We start from the raw sequence: 22,983 nt of genomic DNA, 5'->3' as shown, positions 1-22,983 counted from the left end.
TAAAATAGGAACCAACCCCTCATTAAATTGTGTATAGTCTATTTCACACGATCTGATCATTAGAGTTGATTGAAAACAGAAAACAAAATGAAACAACTGCAAGAATAATCCAACATTTTATAACTCTAGTGCCATATTCTACCAATTAAGTGAACTTGCAAACTTTTCAGCTCCGAAATTCTAATATCTGCCAATTTCCCCATGTGGCATTGCTAAAAAAAAAAACCTGATTGACTTCTGAATTTTGTTTCATTTTCAGGACTACTTTTCAATCGTGCAATCCTTATGTCTGGCTCGGGACTAACACCATGGTCATTGGTTGATAATCCATCAAAGTACGCAGCAATTGTTGCGCATCATGTTAATTGTTCACCGGAACTGCCACACGCTCACCTCATGAAGTGCCTGCGGGATAAACCACTCGATCAATTATTGTCGGTGCCAATACGTGAACCTGAATTTGGTTATGCATTTGGACCTAGCATCGATGGTGTGGTCATCGATGGTGGCGAGGCCGTTGCATCATATGCCACAATGGGTAGCCGTCCTGAGAATATTGGTAATTATAATCTATTTTTGTTTTCAAATCTGTTTTGATTTGTTTTATAACAGAAAATACATCAGTACTCATTATTTAGCTAATTATAAAATATTGAAAATTGAATAACAAAAATTTATATTCCATATTATTTTGCAGTTCTTATGAGGAAAACGGCCATCAACAAATTATCGAGGTAGGTAAAATTGAAAATATATTATGAATGTACTGTGCCGGTTGACATATGATTTTAACAAAATGGTTATGATGACTAATTTAGTTTGAAGTGTGTATTCAATGAAAATTATTTAAAAGTTAGATAATTTTATACATAAATATATTGAAAAAAGCACGTATACGCCATAGTTCACTTTTACAACGTGCAAATAATGTGCATTACAATTTTAGCCTGGATGCTTACATACCCTAATCGAAATTAAATAAATACAAAAATAAAAAATTTATAAGTATTTCTTTAGACTCGGTAATTCTGCTTATTTTTAAAGTATTACAAAAAAATAAAAATAAAAACTTAACACAAAACAAATAAAAATAAAATGCACGACTGGGGTCGCACGTACTTGCTCTTTTCCATTTCCATTAACCTTATTTTTTGAGAAAAACTAAAAATGCAGTTATGTTAGATTTAACTACAGCATTACCTGGGTCAAATTAAATCAAAATCGTTAGAGCTGTTTTCGAGAAAATTGCAATTAGTGATTTTCATTCATTCATTCATTCATTGATTCATTCATTCATTCATTTAGTTACTATTTTCATTCGAATAGTTTTTTCATTCGATAGTTTAGTTACTGTTTTCATTCGAATAGTTTTTTTTATACGATAGTTTTTTCATTCAAATAGTTTTTTTATACGATATCTAGTTTTTTCATTTGAATAGTTTTCGTAAACGATAGTTTATTCGATAGTTTGTTCGATAGTTTTTTTTTTCGATAGTTTTATTCGATAGTTTTTATTCGAATGAATGAACTATTCGATAGTTCAAATCATTCCCATTACTAATTGCAATACCTCTAGCAAGTATGGGATGTACATGTTCTAAGCAAGATATTAAAAAACAAAAAAAACCTTGGAAATTACAAAAAAATCATCTGTACCAAATTTCAAGAAAATTCGTCCAACCGTGTAGGCTGCAGCTTCTTATACAGCTTTTTTGACGACGCACAAACGCACAGACCGACGGACGTCATGACGAAAACCAGTTTTTCGGACTTCTCCATTATCGTAATGTTAGTTTTGATTTAAACCTCGAATTTTTTTTTTGACACGAAACCAATACTTGCCCTATAGAGCAAGTAAAAATATAAATAGAATTTTTAGTTTTGGTTACTTAGTAACCAAAAAGTCCTTTTTCTGGGATTTTTGGCTATCGCACCACACCTCATTCATAGTGTACCTATTTTTTCCTGATGAAACTTCTTTATATAATAATTCAATTGAAGACCAAATTCAAGAGTAAAAAAATTAAATAAAATCAACAAACCTTCAAAAAATAATAAAACCTAGCTAATCTTTGCTGCGTTAAGTAGGTAAACAGGATGCAGCAAATATCATTAATTAGTATTTTTCGGAAGCTGAAATTAATAGGCTATTGATTATGTCGAAAAAAACAGGGTAATAAGGAACTAAGACGTTCACTGGTTTTTATTGCAGGAATCGTTCAATGATTTATAAAAGAAGATAAAACCGCGGAGTGCTATTAAATGAGAGGGTGGAAACTGAAGATAGGGGTGCAAAAGCCCCCTTTATGGTTTTTTCAATATACCTCGTAAACCAAGCAAAATTTTGATATATTGCACAAAAAACTTTTTGTAGAGAATTAAATTTCCTATTGGAATAATGTTTTTTTAACATTTGAAAAAAAAATTTCCATACCAAAATAGTCAAAACAATCATAAAAAAAATATCAAAAAAATCGATTTTTTGAGTTTTTTTGCTTTTTTACTTGTACATTTTTTTTTTTGGTTGAGATAGACATTAACGTTGCTCCAAACAAAAAAAGAAGATTAAATTTCCTTCAAAATGCTGTACTCACTAAATTTTTTCATTGAAAAGTGACCGAAGTATGGCCATTTTAATCTATATTTTTTTTCGCATTTTTAGTTTTACTCAGTAAAACAGAAACATTTGAGGGGAAAGTATGATTACTTAAGCACCAAGAACTGATAATGAGATTTTGTAGAGGGGTTAAATACAATCATTGTTTACTATGGAAGGGAGGGTCAATGTCCCCCCGTTTTGGAGGGAGGGGCAATTTTCTAAAAAAAATACTTAAAATTAAAAAAAATTATTAAAAAACAACGGCAACACTTACAGTTTTGATTGATACTTTTTTCAAAAGCTAGAATTATAAACTTAATATTAATTTTAAAATGAAGTTATTTTAATCAATTCTTTTTGAAATAAACGAGTGATTCCGATAAAGAAAGTATTTTGTCTATTTTTCAATTTTCTCAAAAAGTAGAAGGCATAGGAACATTATGATTTTCATGATTTGATAAGAAATTAGTTAAGGCAGTTTACTTTGTCGATCAATTTCGTATTGAGGTCCACAGTCTTTGTGAAAATTGTACTCAATGTATTTTTAAACTTTTTTTTCACAAGTTTTGACTTTGAAATAGGGTATTTCAAAAACAATTGATTAAAATAACTTCATTTTAAAATTAATATTAAGTTTATAATTCTAGCTTTTGAAAAAAGTATCAATCAAAACTGTAAGTGTTGCCGTTGTTTTTTAATAATTTTTTTTTATTTTAAGTATTTTTTTTTAGAAAATTGCCCCTCCCGCCAAAACAGGGGGACATTGACCCCCCTCCCATAGTAAATAATAATTGTATTTAACCCCTCTACAAAATCTCATTATCAGTTCTTGGTGCTTAAGTTATCGTACTTTCCCCTCAAATGTTTCTATTTTACTTGAGTAAAACTAAAAATGCGAAAAAAAGATAGATTAAAATGGCCATACTTCGGTTAATTTTCAATGAAAAAATTTAGTGAGTACAGCATTTTGAAGGAAATTTAATCTTCTTTTTTTGTTTGAAGCAACGTTTATGTCCATCTCAACCAAAAAAAAATATACAAGTAAAAAAGCAAAAAAACTCAAAAAATCGATTTTTTAGATATTTTTTTTATGATTGTTTCGACTATTTTGGTATGGAAATTTTTTTTTCAAATTTTAAAAAAACATTATTCCAATAGGAAATTTAATTCTCTAAAAAAAGTTTTTTGTGCAATATATCAAAATTTTGCTTGGTTTACGAGGTATATTGAAAAAACCAAAAAGGGGGCTTTTGCACCCCTATCTTCAGTTTCCACCCTCTCATTTAATAGCACTCAGCGGTTTTATCTTCTTTTATAACCGATTGAACGATTCCTGCAATAAAAACCCGTGAACGTCTTAGTTCCTTTCTAAACTACATAATCAATAGCCTATAAGTCTCTGTTTCGCAATGAAACATTGTTTTTTTATGAGTTACAGAACAATCTCGAACAAAGTGAACAAATAATTTTTTTTTCTTCAAAACTTGTAAAAGATTTTGGAATTGAAGCATGCTAAAGGTTTTTACCGATTTGAGAAAATAAACTAAAAAGTTGACCTTAAACAAAAAAATAATTTGACGGCAACGGAAAAACTTAACAGGATCAAAGCTTGAAGCTAATGACAAATCTTTTATCAACCTTTTAAATTTAAATAGTTTAATTTATTTAATGAACAATTTTCAAATAAATTAAGCACGGATCCAGAATTTTGAAAAAAAAAATCAGTTTCATAATAGGAGTGACAAAGTAAACTTTAACGTCAAGAACAACTAACAATTTAAACAGATTCCATTTATTTGTATTAGAAATCTCATTATTTTAAGTAGATGGAATTTTAGAAGAACATGATGCATCATTTTCATTTTAAGTGCACTATTTTTTTCCTATAAAGGTTTAATTTACTTTCATGAGTACAAATTCAACTTTTCAAAATGATTTTTTTGCCCTACCTTACATGCTCTCGATCAAAAGTGAAAAAAAAAAAACTAACTGCATCATTTCAGCTGAGAGCTACTGTATATGTGAAAGACTTATCTGTCGATGTAAAACAATGCCGTTCAAATAATACCGAAACCCAAATATTATCATCAGAGCACAAAATATGTATCTATTTTCTTACCCGATAGCATACATATTGTTTAGATTCGTGCAAGGACTATGTCAACTATTTTCTTAAAAAAAAAAAAAAAAAAAAAACACTGAAAATTCGATCTCAGCAGCTGGATGTTTTATTCCTATCCTAGCATAACCAATTTGTATATAAGATACTTTATATTAGGATCACGTTCCGGGAAGCCACAGACGTTTTTCATTTTCTATCTCCCATTGCCTGAAGGCAAATACATTAATAACCAAATAAATTTATAAGAACCATGGTAATCCATTCCTGAATAATATACCCAGACCCACTCTTGACAGTAGAAAGTTACTCTTTGTGCTTTGATGACATTATATGCTCTGAGTAGGTTATGGTCAATGCAAAGTGAATAATCGAAAAATGGGTAGATGAGAGATGAAATTGGCATACGTTATATACATACAAAATATAATATTGAGAAACCAAGTTTCTTATTATTGTGGTCAGTATAATGATAATAATCTTTTGACGGGTTTGTAAGACCTCTCCGAATTATTGTATCCAATTTTTGATATAATAGAAAGTTGATATGTATTTCATTATTTCATTTTCATAATAAATATTTTATTGCTCATTCGCCTAGATTAAAGTTGGGTTAGATAATATTATTATCAATATTTGGAACAATGTTTGAGGTGGGTTGTGCAATGTATGTAGGTATAGAGTAGATATGAGATACATAATATGATACTTTTACTCTTATCTTGGATGAACAATTTAATAAAGTAACCAAGAACATGAAGAAGGAGTTTTTAATAATAATATAAGTTTTTGATTAAAAATACCTTTTTTCTAAGTAGGCATGTACCAATTTCCAAAAATTTAAAATGGACATTTACTCAATTTAGTAGATGTATTTCTTTTAACTATCGGGTTGGATGAATATCGATGGAATTAAAATAATAAAATTAAATTTTCTTAAAAAAATTTATTTTAAAACAACAGAAGAAGCGATCTTGGTTCAGTCAAAAATATTTCACATTCAGCAACAAAATAAGTCCCACTCTTTTGTCTCTCTACATAAACAGCTTCATCATAAACGTAGGTATGCAGGGCCGTCTTTAACTATCCTGGGGCCCTTGGGCACACAAGAATTTGGGGCCCTTTTGGTAAGTAAAATAAGTACAATGGTTGGCTTAAAGGCAATGGTTATGGTTAAAAAGGGGTGCCAATATATCGTTTCATATAAAGTAAAGGGGGTGCCAATAATACGTGCATCGAGACATCAATCGTTGCCACTACCAATAATTGTAGAATTTGAAGAATTGGAAAAAAGAGCTCAAACGGATTGATAGATTTGCTAAAAACTTGGTACAGACGATTTCTACGTAATTTTCAAGAGCCGTTTTTTTTTATTTTTTGCCTTTTTATTTTAATGTCTCTTTTTCAACGGATATCTACAATATAAAGTTTTCGAGATATTGCAATTTTCTCAAAAACGGATAACTATTTTGCTTTGAAAAGAAAAATATGTTTTGCTGCAAATAAGGCCGCACTTTTGAAAGAAGAAAAATATTTTTTGGACCGTTATTAACGGTACCTACTTGCCATAGAACCGATTTCTTAATGAAAACGACACAACCGATTTTAATGAAAATTTTTACATAAAAAGGTTTATACTGACATTAAAACTAAGAAAACTTAAAAAAAAAATTATTTTGGATATTTTTTTTTTTGTGTGCTAGGGATGACAGCAACATGTCGCGACAGTGCCAGCACACAAAAAAAAAAGTTGTATGTACTAGGAACCAGACCTATCTTTCTATATGTGTTTGGAACCGCTGAATCCGAATTTCAAGTCCGTTTTTCCCGGTCACCCTCCAGTTTTGAGAAAAATGCAAAAATGCAAACCAAAACATTGATGTACCGTCGACGAGCCGGCAATAGTTTTTTCTCAAACGTTTTCCAACGGAAAAAGTATTGATGTTTTTTGCCGACGAATTGATTCTTTTTCGTCTTTTTACTCATATTTTTACACTGATTTTAACACGCACTACAAATTTGACAGTTTTGCAAACTTCAAACGAAATTATTATTTAACGAAAAAGATAATGGAAGAGAATTCGTTGTTTTTATTAATAAATAATAAATAATCTTACCTACAGTGAAAAAAAAGGTATTTTTCTTGTTTTTTGAAAATATTATTGCCTTATTTTTTTTTTGAAAATTGAATTTGGGTTTTATGGTTTGGATTTAAAATTTTGTCCGCATACAACGCCACATAGTTTGTTTTCTTTTTGAAAACATATATTTTCCGTATAGGTGTAGAAAAAAATTTATTTGATTGTTTGGGTGCCATATAAAAACTAAAATTTTTTGGTAGATGGTCTGACCGACAAAAATGTTTTGAGAAAATAATATTCGTTCCTTCGGGGCCCCCCTGAGAATGGGGGCCCTGGGCACGGTCCCCGTGTGCCCTTATGGTAAAGACGGCATTGTAGGTATGGGTTGATTCACCTCAAACTTTGGTTAGTAAATCAGCTTCGAATAATTAGTGATTCAATGATAGCAGTTTTTGAAGACTTTCAGGAAAGGGTTTTTTGGAGACTTTTTTTCGAAAACAACTGCAGTGATTTTGAAAATTAAACTTTATAAATGCAATATTAATATCAGTTCTTTTGTTTAAATTAAAATGTTATAATGAGAGTCCCAAGAAAAAAATTTTAAAAATTTTCTAAATGGAACCGTTTAGAGAGCCGTTATACTGATAAACCTAATTTTTGATTTTGTGTGAAAAACTTAATTTTTGAAAGTTGTTCGATGAATTTTTTGGAAATTTTGTCTATCACGTATCGAATAAAATTTTTTTAAGAATTTTTTTTTTAATGTGAGAAAATTTTGGAAATGGGAGGCCTTAGAACCAAAACAGTTAATTTCACTATCTAAATTTGTTCTTTGGAGAAGAATGAAAAGTTCGATTTTATAACTTAAATTTAATTTCGGAGCAGCGGAAGCATAATTTAACTACCTATAGAACATGATTGAAGCGGTTTTTACAACCTGAATTTAAAAAATCTGCATCTTGACAGTTAAAAGAGTTGTATTTATATGTCTTGACATTGAAAAATTCGATAACTCATGCACAAAATTTAAATTATATAATCTAACTTAACATTTCTGTCCATAAAAAAAAACCTTTTTATCTTAGATATTTGTATAAACTCTTTTGGTTCTTTAAGAGTGGTTGTATAAATTCTTATTATGTTCAGCATTATATAAAACTTTAAAATTATGTGTCATATTGCCAGAATACATGAGCATAAAATTTCTAGCTTGATCCACCGTTTCCGCTTCTCTCATAATAATAAATACAAAAAAGAGCACGTATACGCCACAGTGTACAATTTCATTTTTGTAGTCGTCAGTGTTAATAAATAAACCCAAATTTAAAAAAAAATTAAAATCTCTTCAGGTTCATAAATTCTGTTGAAACAAATACAAATTTAATACAAAACAAATACAAATAAACAAAATATAATTAGATTTTTTTATTATAGTTTTGGTAACTTTGTTACCAAAAAGTACTTTAAGGGATTTTTTGGCTATCGAATACATAATCCTATAAGTCGAAAGTGGCTCCCATTCTTATTCATAGCGGATATTTTTCCCGGTTCAATCGCTCCACTTAAAATAAAAATAACTTTTATTATTTTTTCTTTTGTTATGTATTTGAATTTTCAAAAATCAAAAACTGCCTGAAACAATCGATCGCATAAAAATTTCAATATAATCTCAACTTTATTTCAAATTAACCATCCCTATTTCGGTTCACCAAAAAAAATTTAAAAAAAGTACCAAAGATGAAAATTCTCCTAAGCATTTCCTGTTTATTACCGTTGCTTGTTTTGAATTTAATGACATCCTCGCCAGACTTAGCTGCTATATTATTATCTTCTTGTTCTTTTTGGAATGACAAATACTTTAGTTTGCTTAGCATTTATTGTGTCTTAAATAAATCATCATTTTAACAGGAAATCATTCTTAGGGGGAACATTAAAATTCAACGAATGAAATACAGCATTTTATTATGAATATTTCATTAAGGTGAAAACACGGATCCTAGTCTCTTTTTGGTGAAGGTTATTTAATCTGAACATTTTGAAACAACTCTTTACATTTATTATTATGAATGGTCTTCATTAATTATTTTCAAATAACCGGTAGAGTAATTGAGAGACCAAGAGGAGGAAGAGAAGATAAAATCGTTAGATGGAGCAATGTTTTAGCAATTAACTATTGAAACAATCAAACAACATGGCATTAGGAACGGATGTCGTAGATTGACGAATAAAATCCTTTCGTGTTGTGTATATTTGAGATATTTTCAGACGAAATGGAATTATATCTGATAGCAGGAGGCGTCTAAGTTTTAATGTCTTTTTTTTTCATGACCAATGGAACTAGAAGCTTCAGGGATGTTTTGAGTAGGCACAAGTACACAAACCTACACTATAAATACATACATACATTTTATGACTTGACGAAACAATGATGATAAGACCAGGAGTTTATTTCTTTGTACTATAATGATTAAAAGGAAATGTTTTTAAAGATTATGGGATTCGTTTGTTTTCAGTTTGCTGGTGAATTTTTACCCTGGATCTGGGAATTGATAATCTTATTGGTATTTAAAAATGAAAGCTTTCCAATGGTATGAATGTATTTCGAGATTTCATACAAAATGAAGTGTTTTTGGCATCAATATTATTTAAGATATAAATATGTTTTTTGAAAATTATCTTCACTGTTCCTTCTGATATTCCAGTATCAGAAGTTATGTCTATAAATAAGAATTCACTTTTAGTTATTGACAAAAATCAAGCATAATTATTTTATATTGATTAAGATTATCCTAATATTTGGTGGAGATAGCGATGCAATTTTAAATTATTTCCCCGTATTTTATACTCACATTAGTATATTTCAATATTTGCATGCAAATTAATTGGAATTATTCGAAAGACTGTTCCGAAAGGGTTTTGTTAACATCAGTTTATATGTATTGGTATAATGTAATCATAATGAAAAGAATAAAGTTCTGAAAGATTGGAAAGCTGAAACCTTGATTTACAAAAAGTGACATAAAGTTCCTTAAACAAGGACCTCTTATGTCTTATCTTATTGATTTCATTCGAAATTGAAGTTTATTTAATTTAGTTGTTCTCGTCACTTACGTTTTGTGACACATTTTTATTTGTTTTTCAATAATGCAATATCAAACTCTTACACTAAGTCCTTTTTAATAACACCCATTACTGTCAATGTACAATCTTACATGTATGGAATATTGTTTCATTTTTTATTTTACATCAGTTGTTAACCAAATAACTTTAACCTTCAATATTATTCAAAGATACCGAATGAAAGTTGTTGGATAAGGTCAGTAGAAGCCAGTCTTATAAATAATCAATGTCTATTTAAGTAAAAAAAAATTGACATACGTATTTACATATTATTCAGAATAAAGAACAAGCACAAATACATACATATTTTATCCTTCAGCTTTGTAAAAGCTTAATGTCAATAACATCAACATAGCATTATGAAAAACGATTGAAATATAAATATAATATTTTACTGTAAAATTCCAAAAATAAATGTCAAGTTTTGATGAGGATACAAATATCGAATATCGAAAAAAAGCATGTTAGGTAGAACCAAAGAGTTCTTGGTAGAGAACATTAACGTGTCTACTTAATGTAAGATTAAAGAATTTTCTATTTATGAGATTGTGTTTTCTTTATGTTCAATTTAACAAATAAAATTTAAGCTGGAACTAGTGTTGCCAGAGTCGGCTATCAATCGCCAAATAGGCTCCTTGAACATTTCACTTGCTCCTTTAAATTTTGATTTCCGATTTATAGGAGTTTGGCTCTTTTAATTTTGGACGATTCGAGGCTCCTTTAAAATCCAAGCATTTTACAACAAAAATCCACCAGAGATGTGAACAGATACAACCAATTTGCATACATTTTTCATTTTTATGTATTACAAATTTAATTTCACATCCGTAAATGACCACGAAAGCCAGAATATATCATTAAAATTGAAATACAATTAAAATTATAGATACTTGAAGTGTGCTTAGCAAAAGTTATCTGAAAACTAAAATAAAATCAAAAATCTGATACCAAAAAAAAAAAGGGTGTGTGTACACATGTACACGCGACTGAAGTTATACTTCTCATTCAGTATATGTAAATGAATTTCATTTGATATTTTTAAATTTTATTTTTAAATTAATTAATCCACACTTCGTTTTTTTACATTTTTATCAAGTGAACAATAAATTAATTCTTTCATTCTCCTTGCGTCCATGTAGTTTTCAATTTATTCTGAGAAATTTACTCATGGTGTGCGGTTCAGAACGTACGGTATATGCTTAACGAAAGTAAACGAATTGCACATAAAATGTGCGATATGGTAATTTTATGAGAATTGTGTGTGCTTCAGCACTAGTAGTAGCAATATGCAACTTTCAGGGTTGCTACAAAGCTCAAAAGTGAGCTGAGCTCAGCTCAAATTTTGAGCTAGCTCATTTTTGAGCTATGTACCATAGCTCAGCTCATTTGAGCTAAGCTGAAAGTGAGCTGAGCTGATGGTTGAGCTGAGCTGTTGGGTGAGCTAAGGTAAAGTGAGCTGAGCTGAGCTGAGCTGTGATGGGTGACAGGATACATTGATTTTTATTTGGAAAGTATAATGAAATATGAAGATATTTTAAACTTTTATAAAACACCATAGCTTAAGATGTTTGGTTCTAGTTATTAATGGAATTATTTTAACACATGGATATTTTTATAAATAAAACAAATAATTTTTCGTGATCTTTTCTCTTGGTTTTTTTAATAGTAAATAGGTATATTTCTATTTTTTTAGTAAAATATTCCGAGAAAATCGCGTTTGAAAGTTGGGGTAAATTTTTTTTTTCGAAAAATCCCCGAATCTTTAAACGCTCCTGGAAGCTAAACCGCTTGAGAGCAATTTTTGGGAGTGATGCCAAATGATAGCTTGTGTCATGGGCCTACGCTTTGCATATTGTCAGGTTTTAAAAAAATCGCCTTCCATGTTAAACCGCCACATCATGCCTATTTTTTCAGAATCGTGACTATTTTTTTTTTTACTTTTAAGTTCTCCCGGTTCGAGAACGCGTGGACCTACAGGGATAAGAGTTGTACCCAAATGTAGGTTAGAGTCCCCGCTACCTTTTGGCATCAAAAATTTTTTTTCATTTTCTTCAAAATTCCGCGATATAGGCGTTGGAACGCTTTGACCTAGAGACATGGGGGTAGTTCCGTATGAAAGGTTATATTCTCAGCTACCCGATAGTGGTATAATCCGGTTTTTCGATTTTTTTTTCAAAATTCCGAGAAAATCGCGTTTGAAAGTTGGGGTAAAATTTTTTTTCGAAAAATCCCCGAATCTTTGAACGCTCCTGGAAGCTAAACCGCTTGAGAGCAATTATTGGGAGTGATGCCAAATGATAGCTTGTGTCATGGGCCTACTCTTTGCACATTGTCAGATTTTAAAAAAATCGGCTTCCATGTTAAACCGCCACATCATGCCTATTTTTTCAGAATCGTGCCTATTTTGTTTTTTTTTTAAGTTCTCCCGGTTTGAGAACGCGTGGACCTACAGGGATGAGAGTTGTACCCAAATGTAGGTTACCTTTTGGCATTAAAAAAAATTTTTTTTTTATTTTCTTCAAAATTCCGAGATATAAGCGTTGGAAGTTGAGGGCGCTCACTTTCAGCTCAGCTCACTTTCAGCTCAGCTCTAATGAGCTAAGCTATGGTACCTAGCTCAAAAGTGAGCTAGCTCAAATTTGAGCTGAGCTGTGAGCTGAGCTGAAATGTGAGCTTTTTGCAACCCTGGCAACTTGCCACATGGAAATTACCACATGCAACTTGCCACATGCAACTTGCCACATGTAACTTGCCACACGCAACTTGCCACATACAACTTGCCACATGCAACTTGCCACATGCAACTTGCCACATACAACTTGCCACATGCAACTTGCCACATGAAACATGTAACTTGCAACGTGTTGTGTGTTTTATGTTTGCCGTACTGCGGCGTACTGCATTTGTAAATACTAAAGTACTGCCTACTCTATACTGTACCCAGGGTGATCGCGTCATAATCCCTTTGACATTCTTGTCAAAAAGTAAATTTTCATACCCACCCCCCCATAAGAAGTATAACTTCAAAAATTGTCTGCGTTTTTTGGACTATTTTGGAAAGCGACTATTTTTCAAAATCGGCAAAACGGCTCCTTGCCTCTAAAATATTCTGGCAACACTGGCGGGAACCTGTCTAAAATAAAAGCATACTTATAAAATTTGGCCATAAATATCAAATTTAATATTTGACGGAAAAATGTTTTTTTTTTTAGGAAATAGGAGAGCAATAATTAAATAGTTACAAAACACCCTGTAAATTAAAAGCTTAACCTATAAATTCCGGTCTAGATGTTGCATTAATATTGAGAATCATTCATTTAAAAATATAAGGCGAAAAGGTGTCTTTTTTTATGTAGTTGAAATAGACAAATTACAAGAGTAACATAAAATAAAATTAAATAATAGGTAATAAGAAATAATTTATTCAAAGGTTGTTTTTTTTATGAAATGAAAGGTATCCCTTCACTTTAAAATAATTTTGAGTTGGGGTAACATTTAGAATTTTTTTAAAAACAAACATTTTTAATGTCCTATAGTGGCTAAAAAAAAAAAACAATCTGTTTGAGTTATTTTGACTTCAAACCTAGTAGGCATGCCATTAAATGTCTCCTAAATATAATTATTTTTTGTTTCGAAAATCGTTAAAACCGTTTAAAAATAAAAATATTTTTATACATTTATTTAAAATTCAAATGCCTAAAAACTTTGGTATCAAAATAAAAAGTTAATAGAAATCAACCTAAGAAACAATTTTTCAAAAAAAATAATTAATCGTTTAAAAAACAAATTATTTTTCGAAGAAAACATTTTGATTGTTTTTTTTTTTTTTGTATCGAAAAGTTATTTTTTTTTTAAATGTGTTCTTTATTTTGAAAAAACTGTCATTTAAACTTGCCCTATAGTACCTTTATTGTTTATTGTAAATAAAATGTGTTTTTTGTAATCTTAAATATGTTTTAAACTGCATACAAATTGAAAAAGTAACAAAAAATGAACAATAAAATTTTTAACACTGAGAATTGGGTTAAACATTTATGCGAGCATACATTTTTGATACTAGATAGGTCAAATTATAAATTTTCAGAAGTCTTAAATTAAAAAAAAAATATTTAGCCACGTCAAAAATCTAATCCAATTCACACAGCTAAATTTCAGGAAGGATAAATTTCTCATTCAATACACATGTCAAAAAATTTCCCTCTGTTCAGCGTCACACAAAAAAAAAAAAAGTGTCATGTACCAGGAACCAGACCTATTTTTCTATATGTTTTTGGAATCGGAATTTCAAGTCCGTTTGGCCCTGTCACCCTCCAGTTTTAAGTAAAAGGAATAAAAACTAAAATCAAGGATGTTTTTGCCTTTTTTGGGTCTTTTTTGCATTTTTCTCAAAACTGGAGGGTGACCGGGCAAAACAAATTTGAAATTCGGATTCAGCGGGTCCAAAAACATATATAAAAATAAAGCTGGTTCCTGGTACATGACACTTTTTTTTTTGTGTGCCTGCCGGTGTAAGCTAGTTCGCACAATTACCTTTATTGGTATGAACTACAAAGAAATATAATTTTAGTTTATTGCTCCTTCTTCATATTATATCAATAACTTTTTTAATATTTTTGTTTTTTGTTTAATTCTTTTAAGGTATGATCTCATGGCAGGAGTAACACGCGCAGAAGCTTTCTTTTCATTCAATTCGGGAGACGTTCAATATGGTATCGAAGCTGATAGACGATCAAAAATTCTAAAGGCCTATGTCCGTAACACTTATACGTATCATTTAAATGAAATCTTTGCGACTATTGTCAACGAGTATACAGATTGGGAGCGGCCAGTACAGCATCCAATAAATATCAGGTAAATCTTATTTAAATTACTCAATCAAACTTGAAGAGAAGATTAGATATCTATGAAATTGAAAAATTCCATTGTTGAATAGTATTCCAAAGAATTAAGTTTAAAATAACAAATTTCGGTAGGTATATTTAAACTATTGATAGACAAAAGCATCTAAATTCGGACCATAGTTTTTATGTTTTACGGTTTTATAGTAAAGAACAATTTCACATCAATTTAATGAAAATTTAATTCAATTAAAAATGCTACAATATTATTTTCTTAATTATAATTGCTTTATCATTTTACAACTTGCATATTCCTTTTGTTTTTGTTTTCTTTTTACAGAGATGAAACATTGGAAGCACTTAGTGACGCTCAGGTTGTTGCACCAGCTGCACAAACTGTAGATTTACATTCAGCTGACCACAGGAATTCCTATTTGTACGTGTTCGATTATCAAACCAAATATGGAGATTTCCCACAGGTAAGGCACTACCTATATGCCTGTGGTATACTTGAACAAACCACTAATACACACAAACATACTCATACAAACAAAAGTAGCTTGCATCGCAGATACCTATAGGTAACGATAGTAAGAGGCTATAGGTAAAGAAAACTTCATGTTTAGAGATGCACATTGCTATTTGCCACATAGATACCTAGACCTAGGTTCACCGCATGACATCACATATTGTGTCGAATCAACAATAATTTCCCCCAATTACAGAGGACAGACGAAAATTCATACAAAGAGATGCGTTGAAACATTCTGCAAACATGCCTTCTGATGTTGCCAGAACTCACCAACAACGACCGAACCTATTCAGTTTCGAATTTTCCAATTATTGTCTTAATATGCTTGTATTTCCTTTTATGTAGTTCTTTGGAAAACGAACTAAGGTACCTACATATACCAGAATTCGATCCTTTTGAATTATATTAAATTTTATTTCGACACACGCCTTCGCCTTATGGTGATTTTTGCAATAAAAGAAAAGTTCTTTCTCGTTACCGAGAGAACAGCAGAAACAAACTCAACCTGAAGTGTGTTTTCAAACGAAATATACAGTCAAGCATAAAGAAAGACTTGAATAAACCTTTATTTCTAAAACAAGGATAACAGTCATTGGAATTGTACATCGACATCCGTTCAACACAATACACATTGGAAGTCATTTAAAATATCTATTGTTTTATCTTGCATTTGCTTGCTTTCTTTCCAGAGACAAGGATGTATTCACGGCGAGGAGCTGCCGTACGTTTTTGGAGCACCCCTAGTGGGTGGACTCCACCACTTTAGCAAAAACTACACAAAGTCTGAAATTGGTCTGTCGGAAATTGTAATGCTGTATTGGTCCAATTTTGTACGAAAAGGGTAAGTTTATTGAAATCTTTTCAAAAACAGACTTTTAATTGGGATTGTATTATGTTTGTTCTGTTTTCTTTGATATTCTCTTTGCATCATCACAATATACAAAAGGAATCCAAATGAACAAATGGAAGGGGAACATGGCAGCAGACAAGAAAGAAGTAGATATAAAACTGTTGAATGGACTGCATACGAAAGTGTTCATAAAAAATATTTAAATTTTGGTAAGCTTTTTGTTTTGATAATAAATTAAATCGTTCCCAAATCCTCTTCGTTTTGTTTGGGTTTCTCTTTGACTTTTACCGGATAGCTTTATTTTTTGATTAGGATAATGGCAACAACTTTATTATTATTTTTTTTTTTTTTGTTCATCGTTGACTTTGAAAGAAACTTTTGAAAAGGATTTAATTATTATTATAATTTATTTTGATGGCAAAAGGTCACCGGGTTTTTATCGATTTATCAAAGTTTTTTTGTCTACATAAATTTTGAATTTTTTTTCTGTCTACCTACATAATTTTTTTTTGAAGCAAAAAAATAATTTTAGACATTATTAAAATAAACATTAGTTAATCCTTAAATGCATTTTAATTCTAGTTAAAAGATGAGGCTAATGTCGATTTTAATATTAGGTTTTGGCCAAATGATAAATGAAGTTAACTTTTTAATATGAATAAAATCTAATATCTTTCTGGGAAATTTGATACAGACACATATTACAGCTTTAAATGGCTAATTTTATCTAAATAAAAAAATTTCGGGTTTTACGTAATTTTTTGTTTAGTAATAAATTAAATAAATTAAAAAAAAAAAACAAGTGTGTTTAAAATACAATTATTTATCTTTAGTGAATTGAAGTCGCAAAACAAAAGAATTAATAGTTTTAACAAGATTATATTGTCTACAGTAACATAAATATACTTCCAGCACCTGTGCCTAATGAGTTTCATTTTTCGTTAACATTTCCATTGACAACTTTTTCCGTCATTGATAAAGTGAAATAAATTTTAAAATATTTATTTTTCCTTAACGTTTACTCGAAGTGTTGTATTGCTTTTTTTAAATTTCTTAATTCTTAATTTCCAGATTTTGACCTTCCTCTGAACATACAAATTTAACCTGCTCCCAGATCAGAATTTAATTTTTAAAATCTGGAAATTTGTCTTTTCACGTCAAGAGTGTCAATCATTTTTCCACAGCTAAATTTTTAACCCAATTCACAAAAATAATTGAAAGTTCTTTGGTCCACATTAAAGTTACAAATCTAAATCAACAGAAATAAAATGAACGACTGAAAATTTCACAAAATTTTTCAAAAAAATTTGATATGTTATTCTTAAACACAGTAACAGTACACATAATAAAGTAATATCTTCCGAACGTTGTCAAAATTTGTTTGTCAAAAATGGTCACCAATCTGTCAGGTCGGCCTTTAATTTTTTATATTTCAATCGCAGTAAACAGGAAATTTGTTTTTGTTTTAATTTATAAAATGTCATTTGAAAAAATTATAAATTAAAAAATAACAAATTTTCTTCGTGTTTCGTCGCGGAAAATGGTGAATTTTTGTTAAAAAATTAGTGGTGTGCGTGGTTTTTCCGTTTTTGTGCGTTTTTCGTCGGTAATTAAAGAAATACGAATTTCGGTAGCTGACATTGGTCGCCAAATTGTCATATTTTGAAAATTTTGTATGTGTACTGTGATTCTTAAAAGATTATGATCTGACAAATAAAAATAAAATTTCATCTCTTTTTCAAAAAAATGATTTTTCAAAAATAATAAAATTGAAATAGGTATTAAAAAAAATCCAACACAGAGGATTTTGAAATTTGGACACATTTTAATATTACTTAATATTACTTTTTTATAAATATTTTAATTTCTACCTAATTGGTTAGTAATTTAGGAGAAAATCGAAATAAACCAAGAAAACGGTTCTATAACAGATTTTTTGTATATAGGCCAAAAAATATATTTTATATTATATATAAACTTAAACATTACTTTTTTTAACAAAATTGTTGCCATTTTCTATTTTAATAATATAAAAGGTACCGTTAATTTTGGTCCAAAAATTATTTGTTTTAATTTTCAAAATAGTTTTTAACCTGGGCCCCTGTTTTATAACTTTATCACTGGCGGTAAACGTTTTTTCAACATTTCTTTCAAATTCAGAATTTATGAATTAAGAAATGATTTTGAACGAATTTTTTTATTTTGATGAGATAAAATGGATTTTAAAGTCATTCAAATATTTTATAGCCAGTAATAAAAGTTACAGAACATGGGAACTGTATTTCATCAGGTGTCGTCAAATTTCAATCATGTTTATAGTCAATAAACGACATTTTGTAGGTTTTTGACACTCAACTATCGACAATCGCATTTGCCGAGTTCATCCCTGACTCAGAATTGGAAGACGATATTAGATATAAACAAGTAAAAATTTATTAATAAAGCACTTGGAGCCGTTTGCTGAAACGAAACTTAATCTTTTAAGTTCAAAATAAATACTTTGTTGCCGGTTTACGAAGAGAAAAAAATAAACCATAAAGAAAAGTTTATGATCAACTAAAATATTTAAGTTTCGTATCACAAAATGGCCCTCAAATGCAATAATCAATTTTGTCTTCCCTCCATTTTGCACAATGTTTAATAGACTATTAAATGAGACTTAATTCAGTGTCATTTTACATATTCTTTAAAGTTTCTTTTTTTAGTTAAACATTAAATTCTTTTATCAGATAATAAATTTAATACTTTTATGTCCACCAGAACAAAACCGCTCAGTGATTTTCAAACCAATTTAGAGTCTCATTTCTCGACGTCACTCACACACTGCTTTTTCTCGTTTACAGATACAAAACCGAAATTAAAAAACCATTATCGAGCGCACCGATTATCGTTCTGGCTGAACTTAATACCAGATTTACATAAGCCGGGTGGTGATGATGTGCCCGCATCGCATCATCAGCTTGACGATGATGATCCTATTGCCGCGCAACAAGCAGAGCCAACAGTTAAACCATTAAATCCCCCTCTGGGTGGTCGAACACAATCAAACTACACCATATTCACGTCCCAAGTATTTTCACTACTCAATTTATCATCGCCATCGTCCTCGTTGCACCACAACAACAGCTCCAGCAGTCGGTACAACCAAAAAGTTCCTCATTCACTGGATCCAATGGATTTGATGGACGAAGGCGGAGGTCCGGGTGGCCATAGTACAACATCTCCCCAAGAGGATGGCTTCGCTGCCTATAGCACAGCACTTAGTGTCACAATAGCGATCGGCTGTAGTCTCCTAATATTGAACGTCCTTATCTTTGCCGGCGTCTACTACCAAAGGGACAAGACTCGATTGAACGAGCCCCGAAATCAAACGAAGAAGCGCAACGAGAATGGTCAAATGCCTAATAACATTTGCGGTGACTTAGAAACGCTAACAATACACACAAAGAGTGATCCAGGCACAATGTTGGGCCACCATCATCCCATGCAACATCATCAACTTCCTCCGCCAGAATTCGCCGACATTCCACACCGAGCGCCACCTCCACCGAAGCACATGAAATCCGTTCCAGATGGCGGTGGAGGTGGTGGTGGCGGAGGCGGAATGATGCCACCCTCGCATGCCTTACAAGTTATGGGCAATCAGTGTGGGACGTTAACAAAAAAAAGTTGCATGAAACAGTCAGGGATGAGCAACCAAAGTAATCAGACGAACCAAAGTATCATGGATGAACTAAGAGTGTGACATTAATTAACCGTACGTTTTAAATGTGATTTGTAACTGATTATCTTAATTTTTCAACAAAAAAAAAAGAAATAATTTTAATTTGTACAGATTTATTTTGTTTTAATTTTTGTTTATATAGAAAATTTATAGATTTCGACTGTAAATTGTTATAACATAAAAGTAGTGAGATAAAAACAAAAAATGTGAATTTTTTTTATGGGGTAATACTGTTAGTCAAATTATTGTCACTTATAAAACATAAATCATAACTCCTTGTCTAAAATTTAGGTAGATATTTGTGAAATGTTTATAGGTTATTTATATAATTTTGAGTTATTTAATAATTCGAGTGAATATAATGTTTGTATGTATAACAAAATGTTGTAAATATAAATTTAGAAGGATTTAATAATTCAGTGTTTAGTGAAAAAAAAAACGGACAGGAAGTTTGATTCTTTAAGTTCATTATAAATTATATGGGTTTAAGTTGAAATTAGGAAAATGTTAAACAACACATTTAAATTTTTAAAAATTGGATTGATTTAAAAGTTTCTCGTAGAACTACTATCTACTTTTTTGTGTAAGCTTGAGTATCGCTTGAGTCTTAGAAAAGGTTTATTTGCTTATTTTGACGTTTTATTTCACGAACTTAATACACATCGCTTTATTAAGAATTTTTAATTTCACTATGAACGTTGAACGCGTCCCTTGGCCAATGACCACAATTTCAATTTATAAAGACTACGGTGGTCCTTAGGAAAAACAAAATGCCTAACTTTTTTTTTCAAATTTTTATTCCTAACCCTTCCTGACCCTATTTCATTGAGAAGTTTTGTAATTTTTTCGATATTTCATCATAAATGCTTTTAAAGGAAACAAACGACTGTTTACAACCTCTTAAAAAAAACAGTGGCGCCCTCTTTACTTTTTTATTTTCATACGGTATCATAGAATGTATGTAGGTATAATACTATCAAACCTATTATACCTACGTATGAATGATCAAACATCCGCCATTTACCCAACACTTAACACAGAATATTACCCCTGCTCTAGTAACAACCAACAAAAACTTCTTACCAAAATATGGCCAGGAAGGGTTAGAGATAAAAAAGGGTATTTTTTTATTAATTTTTTGGACTATATTTAGGGGGCGCCGCACTCAATTTTCGCAAAAGAGTAAAATAAGGACCACCCTAATAAACACTTCTGCTCTTGTTCAGCTCTCCAGAAATTATTTACGATTTACAAGAGTCTGCACTACTTAGGGGAAAATAGAATAATAAAAATCACATTCAGTATCTACCAAATCTGCAGCCGAATTATTTTTATTCAAAATTTCAAATGAAATGTCAATGATTTTTCTTATGGTAGCTCAAAAAACCATAATATTTCCAATCCAATCCAATTCCAATGGGTTTGAATTCGTTGGATTAAAAAGTTCGTACAAAAAGAAAACAAAAATATTACAGATTATATTTATTTTTTGGAGAACTAAATTATCTACCTATGTAAATATCGGTTAAGAAACTTCAAAATTTTTAAAATTGGTTTTGTCTGGATTTTGTACACATTCAATCCAGTAATTTAAGGTTTTATCATTGGAAAAATGTCTAGTGGGCTGAATTTTGGTATACACCTTTATTACAGCTTTGTAATGAAGGTGTGCAAAAATTGATATCGTGCCGGCTAAAAGAGTTATAAGGGTTAATAGGTCACGAAAATCAGTTTTATGCAAATATTTCGCGATCTTATGCTCGGAGGTCATCAGCGGTCATTATTAAAATTTGTAGATAATTGTTGATAATTATTGTTGATAAATACATAATTAAAAAAAACTGATTTTCGTGACCTTCTGACCCTTAAACTTTTTTAGCAATCACGATATCAAAGTTGATTTTTCACACCTTTACACAAAGTATATACCTAAATTCAGCCCACTAGGAATTTTTACGCAGATTAGGTTTTAAAAATTCCTAAAATTACTGGACTAATATGTAGTGGTTTGCTCCGAGGTGAGTCGTTTTTCTCCGTGCTTCTTTTTTCACAAAACTGGTGAAAACCAGGTTTACCTAAACAAGTAAGAAACTGATATTTTTTAAAGACGAAATCACCATTTTTCCCTACAACCTAACTACAAATTCTGTCTCTTTTTTGAAAATTAGCAAAAACTTGTAAGAATAAAAAATATCCAATTTTCAAAAACAATTTGAATTTTTCAAAATTTATGAAAAGGAATACCTTTCAGTATGAGTTTTAAACATTTTTCATGTTAAAGTTTTTTCCATATCAAATTTGGGTTTATTTTCCTTTGAAGAAGAAACTAAAGTGAAAAATGCTTAAACCTATTGAGGCCAAGCTAAGACTCATACAAACCTCAGACGTTAGAAGAGGTGTATCTAATTTATCTAAAGCTTGGAGCGCCAAATCCTTGCATCAGATTTTAAAATTTCTGCTGTGACGGATCACATTCTACACCACATTGATTGACTACAAAACTTAAAATCTGCCCGCTTAAGCCTAGTACGCAGATCAAGATAAACTTTGGCGCCCATACAAAATCCTCTCAAAAATTTTGCTGAGCTAAAATTTATTTAAGAATCTCAGCCGAGTTGAGCGCAGATTCAACTAAAAAATCACACATTCGTTTCTAACTGTATATTTTCTATAATGTAACACTTTAGCGGAAGAGATACAAGTCAAGAAAAAATGGAAAAAAAATAATATGTCAGCTAAAATTTATCTCGATCTGCGTACTAGCCTTGTTTGAGAATTTTGTTTTTCTTGAATAATTTTTTGAAATTGTTTTGAAAAGTCTACCTTTTGAATTTAATTTTCCTTAAATACTTGTTAACTGTCTGAAATGTAGATGAAATTTGTATAAAAAATTCAAAATGTATAATAGTAGACTTTAAGATGTGTAAAAATATAATGTCTCTAGAAAATTTTATTTAGTCCCTTTTTAATGGATCTTCTTTCCAAAAATAAAAAAAATAACAAAAAAAAAATAAAACTAAAATAATTCAAACTAAACAAAATTATTAATAAACAATATTTGAAGTTAAAATGTGTGCTCATAACCCTTTTATATATTTTGTAAAAAAAACCTAGTTCAAT

The 22,983-nt window shown here is 30.4% G+C and overlaps 1 protein-coding gene across 2 annotated transcripts in view; it reads left to right on the top strand.

Annotated features, from left to right (window-relative positions):
• Window positions 1–20,555, top strand: part of LOC129915328 (neuroligin-4, Y-linked) — a 271,030-nt gene extending 250,475 nt beyond the window's left edge. For both annotated transcript variants that reach the window (XM_055994818.1, XM_055994819.1), the window contains 7 exons: window positions 260–559; window positions 698–734; window positions 14,558–14,770; window positions 15,098–15,236; window positions 15,979–16,130; window positions 16,236–16,348; window positions 18,983–20,555. In XM_055994818.1, coding sequence (XP_055850793.1) covers window positions 260–559; window positions 698–734; window positions 14,558–14,770; window positions 15,098–15,236; window positions 15,979–16,130; window positions 16,236–16,348; window positions 18,983–19,884 — 1,856 coding nt within the window. In that variant the 3' untranslated portion in view covers window positions 19,885–20,555. The remainder of the gene's footprint in view (window positions 1–259; window positions 560–697; window positions 735–14,557; window positions 14,771–15,097; window positions 15,237–15,978; window positions 16,131–16,235; window positions 16,349–18,982) is intronic.
• Window positions 20,556–22,983: the final 2,428 nt, after the last annotated feature.

The sequence above is a fragment of the Episyrphus balteatus genome, chromosome 3 (genome assembly GCF_945859705.1).
Source record: "Episyrphus balteatus chromosome 3, idEpiBalt1.1, whole genome shotgun sequence".
NCBI classification, from domain to species: Eukaryota; Metazoa; Arthropoda; class Insecta; order Diptera; family Syrphidae; genus Episyrphus; species Episyrphus balteatus.
Note: the sequence above shows the minus strand (reverse complement) of the source record. Positions and strands in the feature narration are given on the sequence as shown.